Source organism: Triticum aestivum, chromosome 6D (genome assembly GCF_018294505.1).
Source record: "Triticum aestivum cultivar Chinese Spring chromosome 6D, IWGSC CS RefSeq v2.1, whole genome shotgun sequence".
Lineage (NCBI taxonomy): Eukaryota > Viridiplantae > Streptophyta > Magnoliopsida > Poales > Poaceae > Triticum > Triticum aestivum.
In genome coordinates, this window is record NC_057811.1 from 362,566,188 (window position 1) to 362,581,258 (window position 15,071).

The following is a 15,071-nucleotide window of genomic DNA, read 5'->3' on the forward strand; positions in this document are numbered from 1 at the left end:
TGGGGGCGTGGCTGGGCCGAGCGTGTTTGTGTTGCAGTTGAGCTGCGACGGTCATTGTTTCCACGCTCACGCATAAGAAAAACTTCAGAGATAAGAGCAACATGGTTCCAGATAGCCTGTGCTTCTGCTTACGGAAGCAATGGAATGACCATGGCTTATCTCTGATCTCTTGTTATCTCCATCTTTCCTCTAAGTGCATGAAGATCCTGTAACCCACTGTAAGTTTCCTGTCAGTGTTCGTCCTCGCACACTTTATCTGCAAATTTGTTACTACATGGAACCATTGATATCTCTGTCAATGCAGGGTCAAGTTCAGAGCTGAATGGGTACAATGTCCAAAACACAACGCAGCAGTAACAGAGTTCCTCTGATTAACGCCCACAGTGTGCTGTTACTAGGCATCCTAGTGTCACTACGATTGTATCTTACAGGTGTGCGAATGCAGGAGAAAAAGAAAAGAAACTTTGATCACCTATGCATGTCTGCCTATTTGAGTTAACGATCGATCGAATGAATGAACTATACTTGACTGTACACCCAGTCCTTGCATACACCCACATCTATGGTCATCGTCTTGTTCCCGCCCCCTTCTTTTCTCGGAGAGGACAGCACCCGGCAGCAATTCCTCATCGGCGACTGCAAGTTCATATCGATCACCAGTCAGTATGGCTACCAACAATGCCCCAATCCTATCGATATATATGCTAGTAAAAATGGCAGATCGAGGGTTACTTACCCGGTCCCATAACCCCGGGTCAGGCTTCTTGAGCACGATGACGCTGTCCAGCAGCGCGTCCGGGTCGGGGATCCTCCACTGGCAAGGCGGCCGTACGTCGTTGCGGTGGCGCCACCGCTGGTACCTCGTCACGGTGGTCTCCCCGGTGCGCACCACCGTGCGCCGCGCCGACGCCAGGTAGTAGAGCGCGGGCCTCTCGCACTGGTTGCGCGCCAGGGGCCGAGTGTTGAACGCGTGCGCCTTGTAGTCCGCGCGCCGGTACCAGTTCAGGAACGTCCGCGCCGGCATCTCCATCTCCCGCGCCGGCATCACGCCCCTCGTCACCGTCACCACGAACCCCCACGCCACCGACACCGTCCACCGGTTCGCCGCGTCGTAGCATATCGACTGCTGCATCACCCCCGCCGAGTCCAGCATCACCGGCCCGTCGAACAGCCTCCGCAGAGCCGCCGGGCGCGAACGCACGTTGGGGAAGAGAGGCCGCACTACGTCGAGGTGGTGCAGCGACACCAGCGGCGCCACCGGGTGGGCGGCGAGGAGGCCCAGGAGGTCACCGTACACGTCGTACTGGTGGAACCCCGGGTGCCTCGTGAGCGGCACGCCCAGCTCCGCCATGCACGCCTGGATCCGGTCGTCGCTGCCGTACAGCCACGGGTACCGGCGGATGCAGGCGTCCTGCATCCGCTCCAGCCTCGCCGCCAGAGGCTGGCTGATGGCGAAGCCGCCGCCGCCGAACGCCATCCCGTATGAGAAGAAGATGTTTTGGAGGTGGCTCTCGGAGGGGGAGCCGATGTAGTATGGCTGCCGATGGTCGAGCCTCCCGAGGACGGCGAGGAGGTTGTCCGGGAGGAAGACCGTGTCGTCGTCGCCCATGACGAACCAGCGCACTCCTGGGAGCCCAAGGCGGAAGGTCTCGGAGACGATGCGGGAAATGCGGATGGCAGAGCGGTGGCCGCGCCGGTGCGTGTAGGGGAAGCCGGAGGTGTCAGAGGATATCTTGATGGCCGGCAGCCCATCCGGCACCCTCGACCCCCGCACCCCTCGGTCCAGCCACACGAACCCCCGCATGCCTGAGTTAGGGCGCCACCAGATCTTAATGTACTCCTTCCGCTTCTCCCACATGCGCGCCGACGCCGCGATGCCGAACACCACGTGCTGCAGCGTCGTCGGCGTCGTCGACACCGTCACCGTGGCAGGTGGTGATGGTGGTGGCGTACTTGCTGTCGACACCAACGTGACCGTCGCGGGTCGTGGTGGCAGCCTCGCCGTCGACACCACCGTGACCGCAGCGGGTGATGGTGGCATCCTCGCCGTCGTCACCGTGACCGTGGCGGGTGGTGGTGGCATCCTCTCCGTCGTCACCGTGACCGTGGCGGGTGGTGTTGGCATCCTCGCCGTCGTCATCGCCGTGACCGTAGCGGGTGGTGGAGGCATCCTCGCCGTCGTCACCGCCGTGACCGTGGCGGATGTCGGCGGCGTCCTTGCTGTCGGCACCGTGACAATGGCCAGTGGAGGCGGCGTCCTCGGCGTCGATACCGTGACCATGGCGGGAGGCGGCGGCGTCGATGATGTATGATTGTGGGTGGTGACGTGTGAGACGAAGGCGGCGGCCATGATGCGATCGTGTTCAGGCGGGCATGAGGAGGACAGAATGGCGTGCAGGGCGTAGAGGACATACAGAGCGGTGAGAGGGAGAAGCAAGAGGAGGATGAAGCGGAGGAAGGAGGCCACCAGGGTGTCCTTGCCGCCGCCGGAGCATGCCCCGGCGGCGGCCCTCATTGTGCGCGCCGTCTCCGGGCGGGCTCACATGTATTCTCGCCTCCCCGTGACACTGTTTAGCCGCCGTTGACGTCGGCTTCTCCGGAGGCGGGTGGCGAACCGGATCGGCCGGAACCGTTGGGGAAAATGCGAGCGAGATTTGGACGGGAGAAGAGGTTGGGATGGCGTGGGATCGAGCTCGCCAGGCCTGGGCGATCTCCTCGGCCGAGCGCGTTGGTGGGACGAGAGGTTGAGCATTTTCGGTTCGTGTTCTTGTTGCGGCCGGTATGCTTTGCGTGCCTGCCGGCGCGCGTGCATGGATCGGATGCCCGTTCTTTCGTGTACCGTGGAGATGGGTTTAATTGCTACGGCCGATTCATCGTGGCCATTTTCAGTCCAATCGACGGTCCGTGGTGTCGAAAGAACTCGACGGCCGATGGACAGTGCTATTTTGTTTCTTATCGGTTTTAAGTTTTTCGCTGATTTTTTGTTTTTTTTGTTTTATATTCTGCACTAGCACATATGCCCATGCGTTGCAACGGGAGGTTACATGTACTCCCTCCGGTCGTTTTTACTCTGCATATAAGAATTGTCTGAAGTCAAACTTCGTAAAGTTTGACCATATTTATATGAAAAAATATTAACATCTACATTTCTAAATTTATACAATATGAAAATTAAAGTCATGACGCATTTAATGTTGTTGATTTCACATTATGAATGCTAGTATATTTTTCTATAAACTTGGTCAAAGTTTACGATGTTTGACTTCAGACAAATCTTATATGCGAACTAAAAATGACCGGAGGGAGTACAAGCTAAATCGTGTGTGCACGTGAAAAAGGAATATTTAGCTTCTCGGTTTCGTGAGTGTGAAGTAATCAATCTGCTATTTTTCCATTCATCGATCCAGGACATTTAAGAGTTTTGTTATGTCATCGTAGGCCGGAGAAGGCCCATAAATTATTCAATCAACTTTTCCTTTCAATCGAGGAGATTTTAAGGTATTAAGTTTCTGAATATTGTAGGAAACATGCCATTTCTTAAATCCGGAATAGAATTTTGAAAATTATGTACACTTTCAAAAAAACACGAACAAAATTTAAAACAGGAACAACTTTTAAAATTCAAAAATATTTTCTGAAAACACTAATTTTTTTTATAAAAACAAGGACATTATTTGAATTTGTGAACATTTTTTTAATAATGAGAAAAAGTGTTAGAAATTCAAATCATTTTTCGAAAATATGTATCTTTTATACGCGAACATTATTTTGAATTGTGAAAATTTCACCAAACCAAGAGTATTTTCCAAATTTGAGGAATTTTTAAAATGTCATTTTCTGTTTATATAAATCTCCAACAATTTTTGAAAACAATAATTTTTTATGAAAATATGGGAAACTATTTTCAGGTTCCAAATATTTTTCAAAATAACAACAAAATTATGGACTTTTGAGCATTTTCTAAAACTACATTTTTTAAAATTCTGAAAGTTTTTTGAGAATTTTAGATTTATAAATAAATACTATAAGAAAAATAAATTTGGAACGAAAAAAAAGATAGGGGAAGAAGAATAAAAATAAAATTAAAACACAGAAACAAAGAAAAATGGGCCAACCCATTATTAATTGTCCTGTGCGAAGTTCCAACTATTAGTCGCCCTGTGTGGAAAATAGTTATTCTCTGCGAAACTCCCAGTATTTGTTGCCCTGTGCGGAAAATAAAATTTCCCCAGCTGCGTTGGCAAAAAAATAAGTGGGTTGGCTTCGCTAGGCCACAGAGCGCATCCCATGTACGAAATTCTGGACATGGCTTATTTTTTCTGCCAGACGAACGCATACGAATTTAATACCACCTCGGATAGAAAAAAATTTATTTTTAACAGTAAACGAAAGAAAAAAATTGAAGAAACGCACCTTGCTTTATTAATATATTCTGCATATAGTTTGATTTTGCTGCATCCTCCTCGGCCCTGGACAGGCACAATTGTTTGGTTAAAAGCATTTGTGGACAACCGTGTTGTTTGTTTGGTTATGCGTGAACGAATGATTAATCTCATCTCTTATTCACATGAGAGCATCTTCAACACGAGCGCAACCACGCGACGCGCTAAAACTTTTTTACAGTGTCGAAATAGCTTTTTTTGCGCGCAGCAGGGCGCTGGCTCCGGCGGCCGCTGCAAAATATGGCGCGCGCTAATTTACAGCGCGCGCGAGCAGACGATGTTTGCAAATATGATTTTTACATGTCCATTTGACAATATGATGATGTTTCAAATATTAAACAAATTTGCAAAATAAAGACATAGCATAGTTCAATTGCACGGCATAGTTCAAAATCACCGAACCAAATTTCATGATAAATAAAAGTTCACACAAACTAATGACACATCAACTATCATGCCACATCATCATCATCCACTTATTCCTTCGATTCTTCCTCCTCATCCGAAAACGATTCTTCCTCTTCCTCTTCATTTTGAAGCGCTGCATCGTCAACGGGAGCTCGGATGGTGTTCACAAGATCTCCAACGGCACCATGCGAAGGTATGTGAGGCATACCGGAAGACATGCGTCCACCCATGTCACCCGGAAGTGCTCCCATGCCCCCATGAGAGACCCAAAACTCATGCCTCACATGCCTCCCATGGTAGCTCCGAAGCGACACATGCCACCCATGTTGCCCAAGGTAGCTCCCATGCCACCCATGCCTCCCGTAGGTGCTCCCATGCATCCCATGGTAGCTCCGAAGTCACCCATGCCTCCCATGGCCATGCCTCTTTTTTGAACCAAGACTTCTTCAGGGGAAAGATTGCCATACTAAAAGATCGTGGATGTCGCCTAGAGGGGGGGGGTGAATAGGCGCTTTAAAATAATTACGATTTAGGCTTGAACAAATGCGGAATAAACCCAACGGTTAATTTATCAAGCACAAAACCTACAACAACTAGGCTCACCTATGTGCACCAACAACTTATGCTAAGCAAGATAAACTACTAGATGATAGCAGGATATATGACAAGAAACAATATGGCTATCACAAAGTAAAGTGCATAAGTAAAGAGCTCGGAGAGATAACCGAGGCACGCGGAGACGACGATGTATCCCGAAGTTCACACCCTTGCGGATGCTAATCTCCGTTTGGAGCGGTGTGGAGGCACAATGCTCCCCAAGAAGCCACTAGCGCCACCGTAATCTCCTCACGCCCTCGCACAATGCAAGCTGCCGTGATTCCACTAAGGGACCCTTTGTTGGAAATATGCCCTAGAGGCAATAATAAAGAGGTTATTATTATATTTCCTTGTTCATGATAATCGTTTATTATCCATGCTAGAATTGTATTGATAGGAAACTCAGATACATGTGCGGATACATAGACAACACCATGTCCCTAGTAAGCCCCTAGTTGACTAGCTCGTTGATCAATAGATGGTTATGGTTTCCTGACCATGGACATTGGATGTCGTTGATAACGGGATCACATCATTAGGAGAATGATGTGATGGACGAGACCCAATCCTAAGCCTAGCACAAGATCGTGTAGTTCGTTTGCTCAGAGCTTTTCTAATGTCAAGTATCAGTTCCTTAGACCATGAGATTGTGCAACTCCCGGATACCGTAGGAATGCTTTGGGTGTACCAAACGTCACAACGTAACTGGGTGGCTATAAAGGTGCACTACAGGTATCTCCGAAAGTGTCTGTTGGGTTGGCACGAATCGAGACTGGGATTTGTCACTCCGTGTAAACGGAGAGGTATCTCTGGGCCCACTCGGTAGGACATCATCATAATGTGCACAATGTGACCAAGGAGTTGATCACGGGATGATGTGAGTTACGGAATGAGTAAATAGACTTGCCGGTAACGAGATTGAACAAGGTATAGGGATACCGACGATCGAATCTCGGGCAAGTAACATATCGATAGACAAAGGGAATTGCATACGGGATTGATTGAATCCCCGACATCGTGGTTCATCCGATGAGATCATCGTGGAACATGTGGGAGCCAACATGGGTATCCAGATCCCGCTGTTGGTTATTGACCGGAGAACGTCTCGGTCATGTCTGCATGGTTCCCGAACCCGTAGGGTCTACACACTTAAGGTTCGATGACGCTAGGGTTATAGGGAAAGTATGTACGTGGTTACCGAATGTTGTTCGGAGTCCCGGATGAGATCCCGGACGTCACGAGGAGTTCCGGAATGGTCCGGAGGTAAAGATTTATATATGGGAAGTCCTGTTTTGGTCACCGGAAAAGTTTCGGGTGATATCGGTAATGTAACGGGACCACCGGGAGGGTCCCGGGGGTCCACCAAGTGGGGCCACCAGCCCCAGAAGGCTGCGTGGGCCAAGTGTGGGAGGGGACCAGCCCCAGGTGGGCTGGTGCGCCCCCCCAAGGCCCAAGCGCATGGGAGAGTGGGAGGGGGCAAACCCTAGGTCCAGATGGGCCTTAAGGCCCACCCTAGTGGCGCCCCCCTCTCCTCCCCTTGGGCGCCCCCCCTAGATGGGATCTAGGGCTGGCCGCCAGCCCTTGGGGGTGGAAACCCTAGAGGGGGCGCAGCCGCGCAGCCCCTCCCCCTATATATAGTTGAGGTTTGGGGCTGCTCAAGACATGAGAACGTCTCTCTTTCGGCGCAGCCCTACCCCTCTCCCTCCTCCTCCTCTCCCGCGGTGCTTGGCGAAGCCCTGCGGGATTGCCACGCTCCTCCATCACCACCACGCCGTCGTGTTGCTGCTGGATGGAGTCTTCCCCAACCTCTCCCTCTCTCCTTGTTGGATCAAGGCGTGGGAGACGTCACCGGGCTGCACGTGTGTTGAACGCGGAGGCACCGTTCTTCGGTGCTTAGATCGGAATCAACCGCGATCTGAATCGCTTCGAGTACGACTCCCTCATCCGCGTTCTTGCAACGCTTCCGCATCGCGATCTACAAGGGTATGTAGATGCACTCCCCTTCCCCTCGTTGCTAGATTACTCCATAGATTGATCTTGGTGATGCGTAGAAAATTTTGAATTTCTGCTACGTTCTCCAACAGTGGCATCATGAGCTAGGTCTATGCGTAGTTTCTATGCACGAGTAGAACACAAAGTAGTTGTGGGCGTCGATGTTGTAAATTTACTTGCCGTTACTACTCTTATCTTGTTTCGGCGGCATTGTGGGATGAAGCGGCCCGGACCGACCTTACACGTACGCTTACGTGAGACAGGTTCCACCGACTGACATGCACTAGTTGCATAAGGTGGCTAGCGGGTGTCTGTCTCTCCCACTTTAGTCGGAACGGATTCGATGAAAAGGGTCCTTATGAAGGGTAAATAGAAATTGGCATATCACGTTGTGGTTTTACGTAGGTAAGAAACGTTCTTGCTAGAAACCTATACAAGCCACGTAAAAACTTGCAACAACAATTAGAGGACGTCTAACTTGTTTTTGCAGCATGTGCTATGTGATGTGATATGGCCAGAAGATGTGATGAATGATATATGTGATGTATGAGATTGATCATATTCTTGTAATAGGAATCACGACTTGCATGTCGATGAATATGACAACTGGCAGGAGCCATAGGAGTTGTCTTTATTTTTTGTATGACCTGCGTGTCATTGAATAACGCCATGTAAATTACTTTACTCTATTGCTAAGCGCGTTAGCCATAGAAGTAGAAGTAATCGTTGGCGTGACAACTTCATGAAGACACAATGATGGAGATCAAGATGATGGAGATCATGGTGTCATGCCGGTGACAAAGATGATCATGGTGCCCCGAAGATGGAGATCAAAGGAGCAAAATGATATTGGCCATATCATGTCACTATTTGATTGCATGTGATGTTTATCATGTTATGCATCTTATTTTCTTAGAACGACGGTAGTAAGTAAGATGATCCCTCACTAAAAATTTCAAGAGACGTGTTCCCCCTAACTGTGCACCATTGCGAAGGTTCGTTGTTTCGAAGCACCACGTGATGATCGGGTGTGATAGATTCTAACGTTCGAATACAACGGGTGTTGACGAGCCTAGCATGTACAGACATGGCCTCGGAACACATGCAAAACACTTAGGTTGACTTGACGAGCCTAGCATGTACAGACATGGCCTCGGAACACAAGAGACCGAAAGGTCGAACATGAGTCGTATAGCAGATACGATCAACATGGAGATGTTCACCGATGATGACTAGTCCGTCTCACGTGATGATCGGACACGGCCTAGTTTGACTCGGATCATGTATCACTTAGATGAGTAGAGGGATGTCTATCTGAGTGGGAGTTCAATAATCAGATGAACTTCATTATCATGAACATAGTCAAAAGGTCTTTACAAATTATGTCATTGCGCTTTAGTTCTATTGTTTAAGATATGTTCCTAGAGAAAAATTTAGTTGAAAGTTGGTAGTAGCAATTATGCGGACTGGGTCCGTAAACTGAGGATTGTCCTCATTGCTGCACAGAAGGCTTATGTCCTTAATGCACCGCTCGGTGTGCTGAACCTCAGCGTCGTCTGTAGATGTTGCGAAACATCTGACACACACGTTTTGATGACTACGTGATAGTTCAGTGCGTATTGCTAACGGTTTAGAATTGTGGCACCAAAGACGGTTTTGAAACGTCGCAGAACATATGAGATGTTCCGAAGACTGAAATTGGGATTTCAGACTAGTGCCCATGTCAAGAGGTATGAGACCTCTGACAAATTTCTTAAGCCTGCAAACTAAGGGAGAAAAACTCAATCGTTGAGCATGTGCTCAGATAGTCTGAGTACTACAATCACTTGAATCGAGTGGGAGTTGATCTTCCAGATGAGATAGTGATGGTTCTCCATAGTCACTGCCACCAAGCTAGTAGAGCTTCGTGATGAACTATAACATATCAGGGATAGTTATGATGATCCTTGAGCCATTCGCGATGTTTGACACCGCGAAAGTAGAAATCAAGAAGGAGCATCAATTGTTGATGGTTAGTAAAACCACTAGTTTCTAGAAGGGCAAGGGCAAAAGGGATACTTCATGAAACAGCAAATCGTTTGCTGCTCTAGTGAAGAATCCCAAGATTGAACCCAAACCGGAGACTAAGTGCTTCTGTAATAAGGGGAACGGTCACTGAAGCAGTACTACCCTAGATACTTGGTAGATGAGAAGGCGGGCAAGGTCGACAGAAGTATATTGGATATACGTTATATGAATGTGTACTTTACTAGTACTCCTAGCAGCACTAGGGTATTAGATACCGGTTCGGTTGCTAAGTGTTAGTAACTCGAAATAAAAGCTGCGGAATAAACGGAGACTAGCTAAAGGTGAGATGACGATATGTGTTGGAAGTGTTTCCAAGGTTGATGTGATCATGCATCGCATGCTCCCTCTACCATCGAGATTTGGTGTTTGCGTTGAGCATGATTGGATTATGTTTATCGCAATACGGTTATTCATTTAAGGAGAATAATGGTTACTCTGTTTATTTGAATAATACCTTCAATGGTCTTGCACCTAAAATGAATCTTGATCGTAGTGATACACATGTTCGTGCCAAAAGATATAAAATAGTAATGATAGTTCCACATACTTGTGGCACTGCCATTTGAGTCATATTGGTATAGAACGCATGAAGAAGCTCCATGTAGATGGATCTTTGGACTCACTCGTTTTTGAAAAGATTGAGACACGTGAACCATGTCTATTGGTATATATGCATGAAGAAACTCCATGCAGATGGATCATTTGGACTCACTTGATTTTGAATCACTTGAGACATGCAAATCATACCACATGGGCAAGATGACTGAAAGTCCTCGTTTTCAGTAAGATGGAACAAGAGAGCAACTTATTGGAAGTAATACATTTTGATGTATGCAGTCCAATGAGTGCTGAGGCATGCAGTGGATATCGTTATGTTCTTACTTCACAGATGATTTGAGTAGATGCTGAGTGTATTTACTTGATGAAACACAAGTCTGAATTATTGAAAGGTTCAAGTAATTTCAGAGTGAAGTTGAAGATCGTCGTGAAGAGAGGATAAAATGTCTGTGATATGATCATAGAGATGAGTATCTGAGTTACGAGTTTGGCACACAATTAAGACATTGTGGAAAGTGTTTCACAATTAATACCGCCTGGAACACCATAATGTGATGGTGTGTCCGGACATCATAGCTGCACCCTATTGGATATGGTGCATACCATGATGGCTCTTATCAAATTACCACTATCGTTTATGGGTTAGGCATTAGAGACAACCGCATTCACTTTAAAAGGGGCACCACGCAATTCCGTTGAGACGACACCGTTTAGAGAAACCTAAGTTGTCGTTTCTTAAAAGTTTGGGGCTGCGATGCTTATGTGAAAAAGTTTCAGGCTGATAAGCTCGAACCCAAAGCGGATATATGCATCTTCATAGAATACCCAAAACAGTTGGGTGTACCTCCTATTTCAGATCTGGAAGCAAAAGTAATTGCTTCTAGAAACGGGTCCTTTCTCGAGGAAAAGTTTCGCTCGAAAGAATTGAGTGGGAGGATGGTGGAGACTTGATAAGGTTATTGAACCGTCACTTCAACTAGTGTGTAGCAGGGCACAGGAAGTTGTTCCTGTGGCACCTACACCAATTGAAGTGGAAGCTTATGATGGTGATCATGAAACTTCGGATCAAGTCACTACCAAACCTCGTAGGACGAAGAGGATGCGTAATACTTCAGAGTAGTACGTGATCCTGTCTTGGAAGTCATGTTGTTGGACAACGATGAACCTATGAGCTATGGAGAAGCGATGGTGGGCCCATATTCCGACAAATGGTTAGAAGCCATGAAATCCGAGATAAATGGATCTTTAAGAAGAAGACGAACGTGGATGGTAAGGTTGCCGTCTATGAAGCTCGACTTGTGGCAAAGAGTATTTTCACAAGTTCAAGGAGTTGACTACGATGAGATTTTCTCATCCGTAGCGATGCTTAAGTCCGTCGGAATCATGTTAGCATTAGCTGCATTTATGAAATCTGGCAGATGGATGTCAAAACAAGTTTCCTTACCAGTTTTCGTAAGGAAAGATTGTATGTGATACAATCAGAAAGGTTTTGTCGATCCTAAGGATGCTAAAAGGTATGCTAGCTCCAGCGATCCTTCCATGGACTAGAGCAAGCATCTCGGAGTCAGAATATACGCTTTGATGGAGTGATCAAAGTTTTTGGGTTTATACAAAGTTTGTTAGAAACTTGTATTTACAATAAAGTGAGTGGGAGCGCTACAACATTTCTCATAAGTATATGTGAATGACATATTGTTGATCCGAAATGATGTAGAATTTCTGGAAAGCATAAAGGGTTGTTTGAAAGGAGTTTTTCAAAGGAAGACCTGGATAAAAGCTTCTTGCATATTGGGCATCAAGATCTATAGAGATAGATCAAGACGCCTGATGATACTTTCAAAGAACGCACACCTTGACATGATTTTGAAAGAGTTCAAAATAGATCAACAAAGAAGGAGTTCTTGGCTGTGTTACAAGGTGTGAGTATTGAGTAAGACTCAAGACCTGACCACAGCAGAAGAGAGAGAAAGGACGAAGGTCGTCCCCTATGCTTTAGACGTAGGCTCTACAGTATGCTATGTTGTGTACCGCACATGAAGTGTGCCTTGCCATGAGTTGGTCAAGGGGTACAATAGTGATCCGGGAATGGATCACGTGACAGCGGTCGAACATATCCTTAGTATCTAGTGGACTAAGGAATTTTCTCGATTATGGAGGTGAAAAGGAGTTCGTCGTAAAGGGTTACGTCGATGCGAACTTTGACACTAATCCGGATGACTCTGAGTAGTAAACCGGATTCGTATAGTAGAGCAATTATTTGAAATGGCTCCAAATAGCGCGTGGTAGCATCCACAAGATGACATAGATATTCCTAAAGCACACACGAATCTGAAAGGTTCAGACCCGTTGACTAATAACCTCTCTCACAAGCATAACATGATCAAACCAGAACTCATTGAGTGTTAATCACATAGAGATGTGAACTAGATTGTTGACTCTAGTAAACTCTTGGGTGTTGGTCACATGGTGATGTGACCTGTCAGTGTTAATCACATGGTGATGTGAACTAGATTATTGACTCTAGTGCAAGTGGGAGACTGTTGGAAATATGCCCTAGAGGCAATAATAAAGAGGTTATTATTATATTTCCTTGTTCATGATAATCGTTTATTATCCATGCTAGAATTGTATTGATAGGAAACTCAGATACATGTGTGGATACATAGACAACACCATGTCCCTAGTAAGCCTCTAGTTGACTAGCTCGTTGATCAATAGATGGTTATGGTTTCCTGACCATGGACATTGGATGTCGTTGATAACGGGATCACATCATTAGGAGAATGATGTGATGGACGAGACCCAATCCTAAGCCTAGCACAGGATCGTGTAGTTCGTTTGCTCAGAGCTTTTCTAATGTCAAGTATCAGTTCCTTAGACCATGAGATTGTGCAACTCCCGGATACCGTAGGAATGCTTTGGGTGTACCAAACGTCACAACGTAACTGGGTGGCTATAAAGGTGCACTACAGGTATCTCCGAAAGTGTCTGTTGGGTTGGCACGAATCGAGACTGAGATTTGTCACTCCGTGTAAACGGAGAGGTATCTCTAGGCCCACTCGGTAGGACATCATCATAATGTGCATAATGTGACCAAGGAGTTGATCACGGGATGATGTGAGTTACGGAACGAGTAAAGAGACTTGCCGGTAACGAGATTGAACAAGGTATAGGGATACCGACGATCGAATCTCGGGCAAGTAACATATCGATAGACAAAGGGAATTGCATACGGGATTGATTGAATCCCCGACATCGTGGTTCATCCGATGAGATCATCGTGGAACATGTGGGAGCCAACATGGGTATCCAGATCCCGCTGTTGGTTATTGACCGGAGAACGTCTCGGTCATGTCTGCATGGTTCCCGAACCCGTAGGGTCTACACACTTAAGGTTCGATGACGCTAGGGTTATAGGGAAAGTATGTACGTGGTTACCGAATGTTGTTCGGAGTCCCGGATGAGATCCCAGACGTCACGAGGAGTTCCGGAATGGTCCGGAGGTAAAGATTTATATATGGGAAGTCCTGTTTTGGTCACCAGAAAAGTTTCGGGTGATATCGGTAATGTACCAGGACCACCGGGAGGGTCCCGGGGGTCCACCAAGTGGGGCCACCAGCCCCAGAAGGCTGCGTGGGCCAAGTGTGGGAGGGGACCAGCCCCAGGTGGGCTGGTGCGCCCCCCCACCAAGGCCCAAGCGCATGGGAGAGTGGGAGGGGGCAAACCCTAGGTCCAGATGGGCCTTAAGGCCCACCCTAGTGGCGCCCCCCTCTCCTCCCCTTGGGCGCCCCCCTAGATGGGATCTAGGGCTGGCCGCCAGCCCTTGGGGGTGGAAACCCTAGAGGGTGCGCAGACCCTCCCCCCCTATATATAGTTGAGGTTTGGGGCTGCCCAAGACATGAGAACGTCTCTCTTTCGGCGCAGCCCTACCCCTCTCCCTCCTCCTCCTCTCCCGCGGTGCTTGGCGAAGCCCTACGGGATTGCCACGCTCCTCCATCACCACCACGCCGTCGTGTTGTTGCTGGATGGAGTCTTCCCCAACCTCTCCCTCTCTCCTTGCTGGATCAAGGCGTGGGAGACGTCACCGGGCTGCACGTGTGTTGAACGCGGAGGCACCGTTCTTCGGTGCTTAGATCGAAATCAACCGCGATCTGAATCGCTTCGAGTACGACTCCCTCATCCGCGTTCTTGCAACGCTTCCGCATCGCGATCTACAAGGGTATGTAGATGCACTCCCCTTCCCCTCGTTGCTACTCCATAGATTGATCTTGGTGATGCGTAGAAAATTTTGAATTTCTGCTACGTTCTCCAACACCCTTGAGGGCGGTCACCGAACCCGTACAAATGGCAACCCTTGGGGCGGTTACCGAACCCGTACACTTTGGCAACCCTTGGGGGCGGTCACCGGTACCCGTCAAATTGCTCGGGGCGATATCCACAACCTAATTGGAGACCCCGACGCTTGCCCGGAGCTTTACACCACAATGATTGAGATCCGTACACCACCAACCGTCTAGGGCGCCCAAGCACCCAAGAGGAACAAGCTCAAGTGTACCAAGCACCCAAGAGTAATAAGCTTCTCAACTTGTAACTTCCACGTATCACCGTGGAGAACTCAAACCGATGCACCAAATGCAATGGCAAGGGCACACGGAGTGCCCAAGTCCTTCTCTCTCAAATCCCACCGAAGCAACTAATGCTAGGGAGGAAAATGAGAGGAAGAACAAAAAGGAGAAAACCAAGAACTCCAAGATCTAGATCCAAGGGGCTCCCCTCACATAGAGGAGAAAGTGATTGGTGGAAATGTGGATCTAGATCTTCTCTCTCTTTTCTCTCAAAAACTAACAAGAATCTATGGAGGGATTGAGAGTTAGCAAGCTCAAAGAAGGTCAACAATGGGGGAAGAACACGAGCTCAAAGGATAAGGTTCATTGGGGAAGAAGACCCCTTTTATAGGTGGGAAAAAATCCAACCGTTATGCTCACAGCCCGCACAGAGCGGTACTAC

General features: G+C 47.8%; 1 protein-coding gene across 1 annotated transcript; it reads right to left on the reverse strand.

Moving 5' to 3' along the window:
* Positions 1–311: 311 nt before the first annotated feature.
* Positions 312–2,744, reverse strand: LOC123141650 (uncharacterized). The gene is made up of 2 exons (XM_044560738.1): positions 737–2,744; positions 312–636 (listed from the first exon to the last, which is right to left on the reverse strand). The coding sequence occupies exons 1-2, from the start codon at positions 2,513–2,515 to the stop codon at positions 520–522; spliced, it is 1,896 nt and encodes a 631-aa protein (XP_044416673.1). The 5' UTR covers positions 2,516–2,744; the 3' UTR covers positions 312–519.
* Between the last annotated feature and the right edge of the window lie 12,327 nt (positions 2,745–15,071).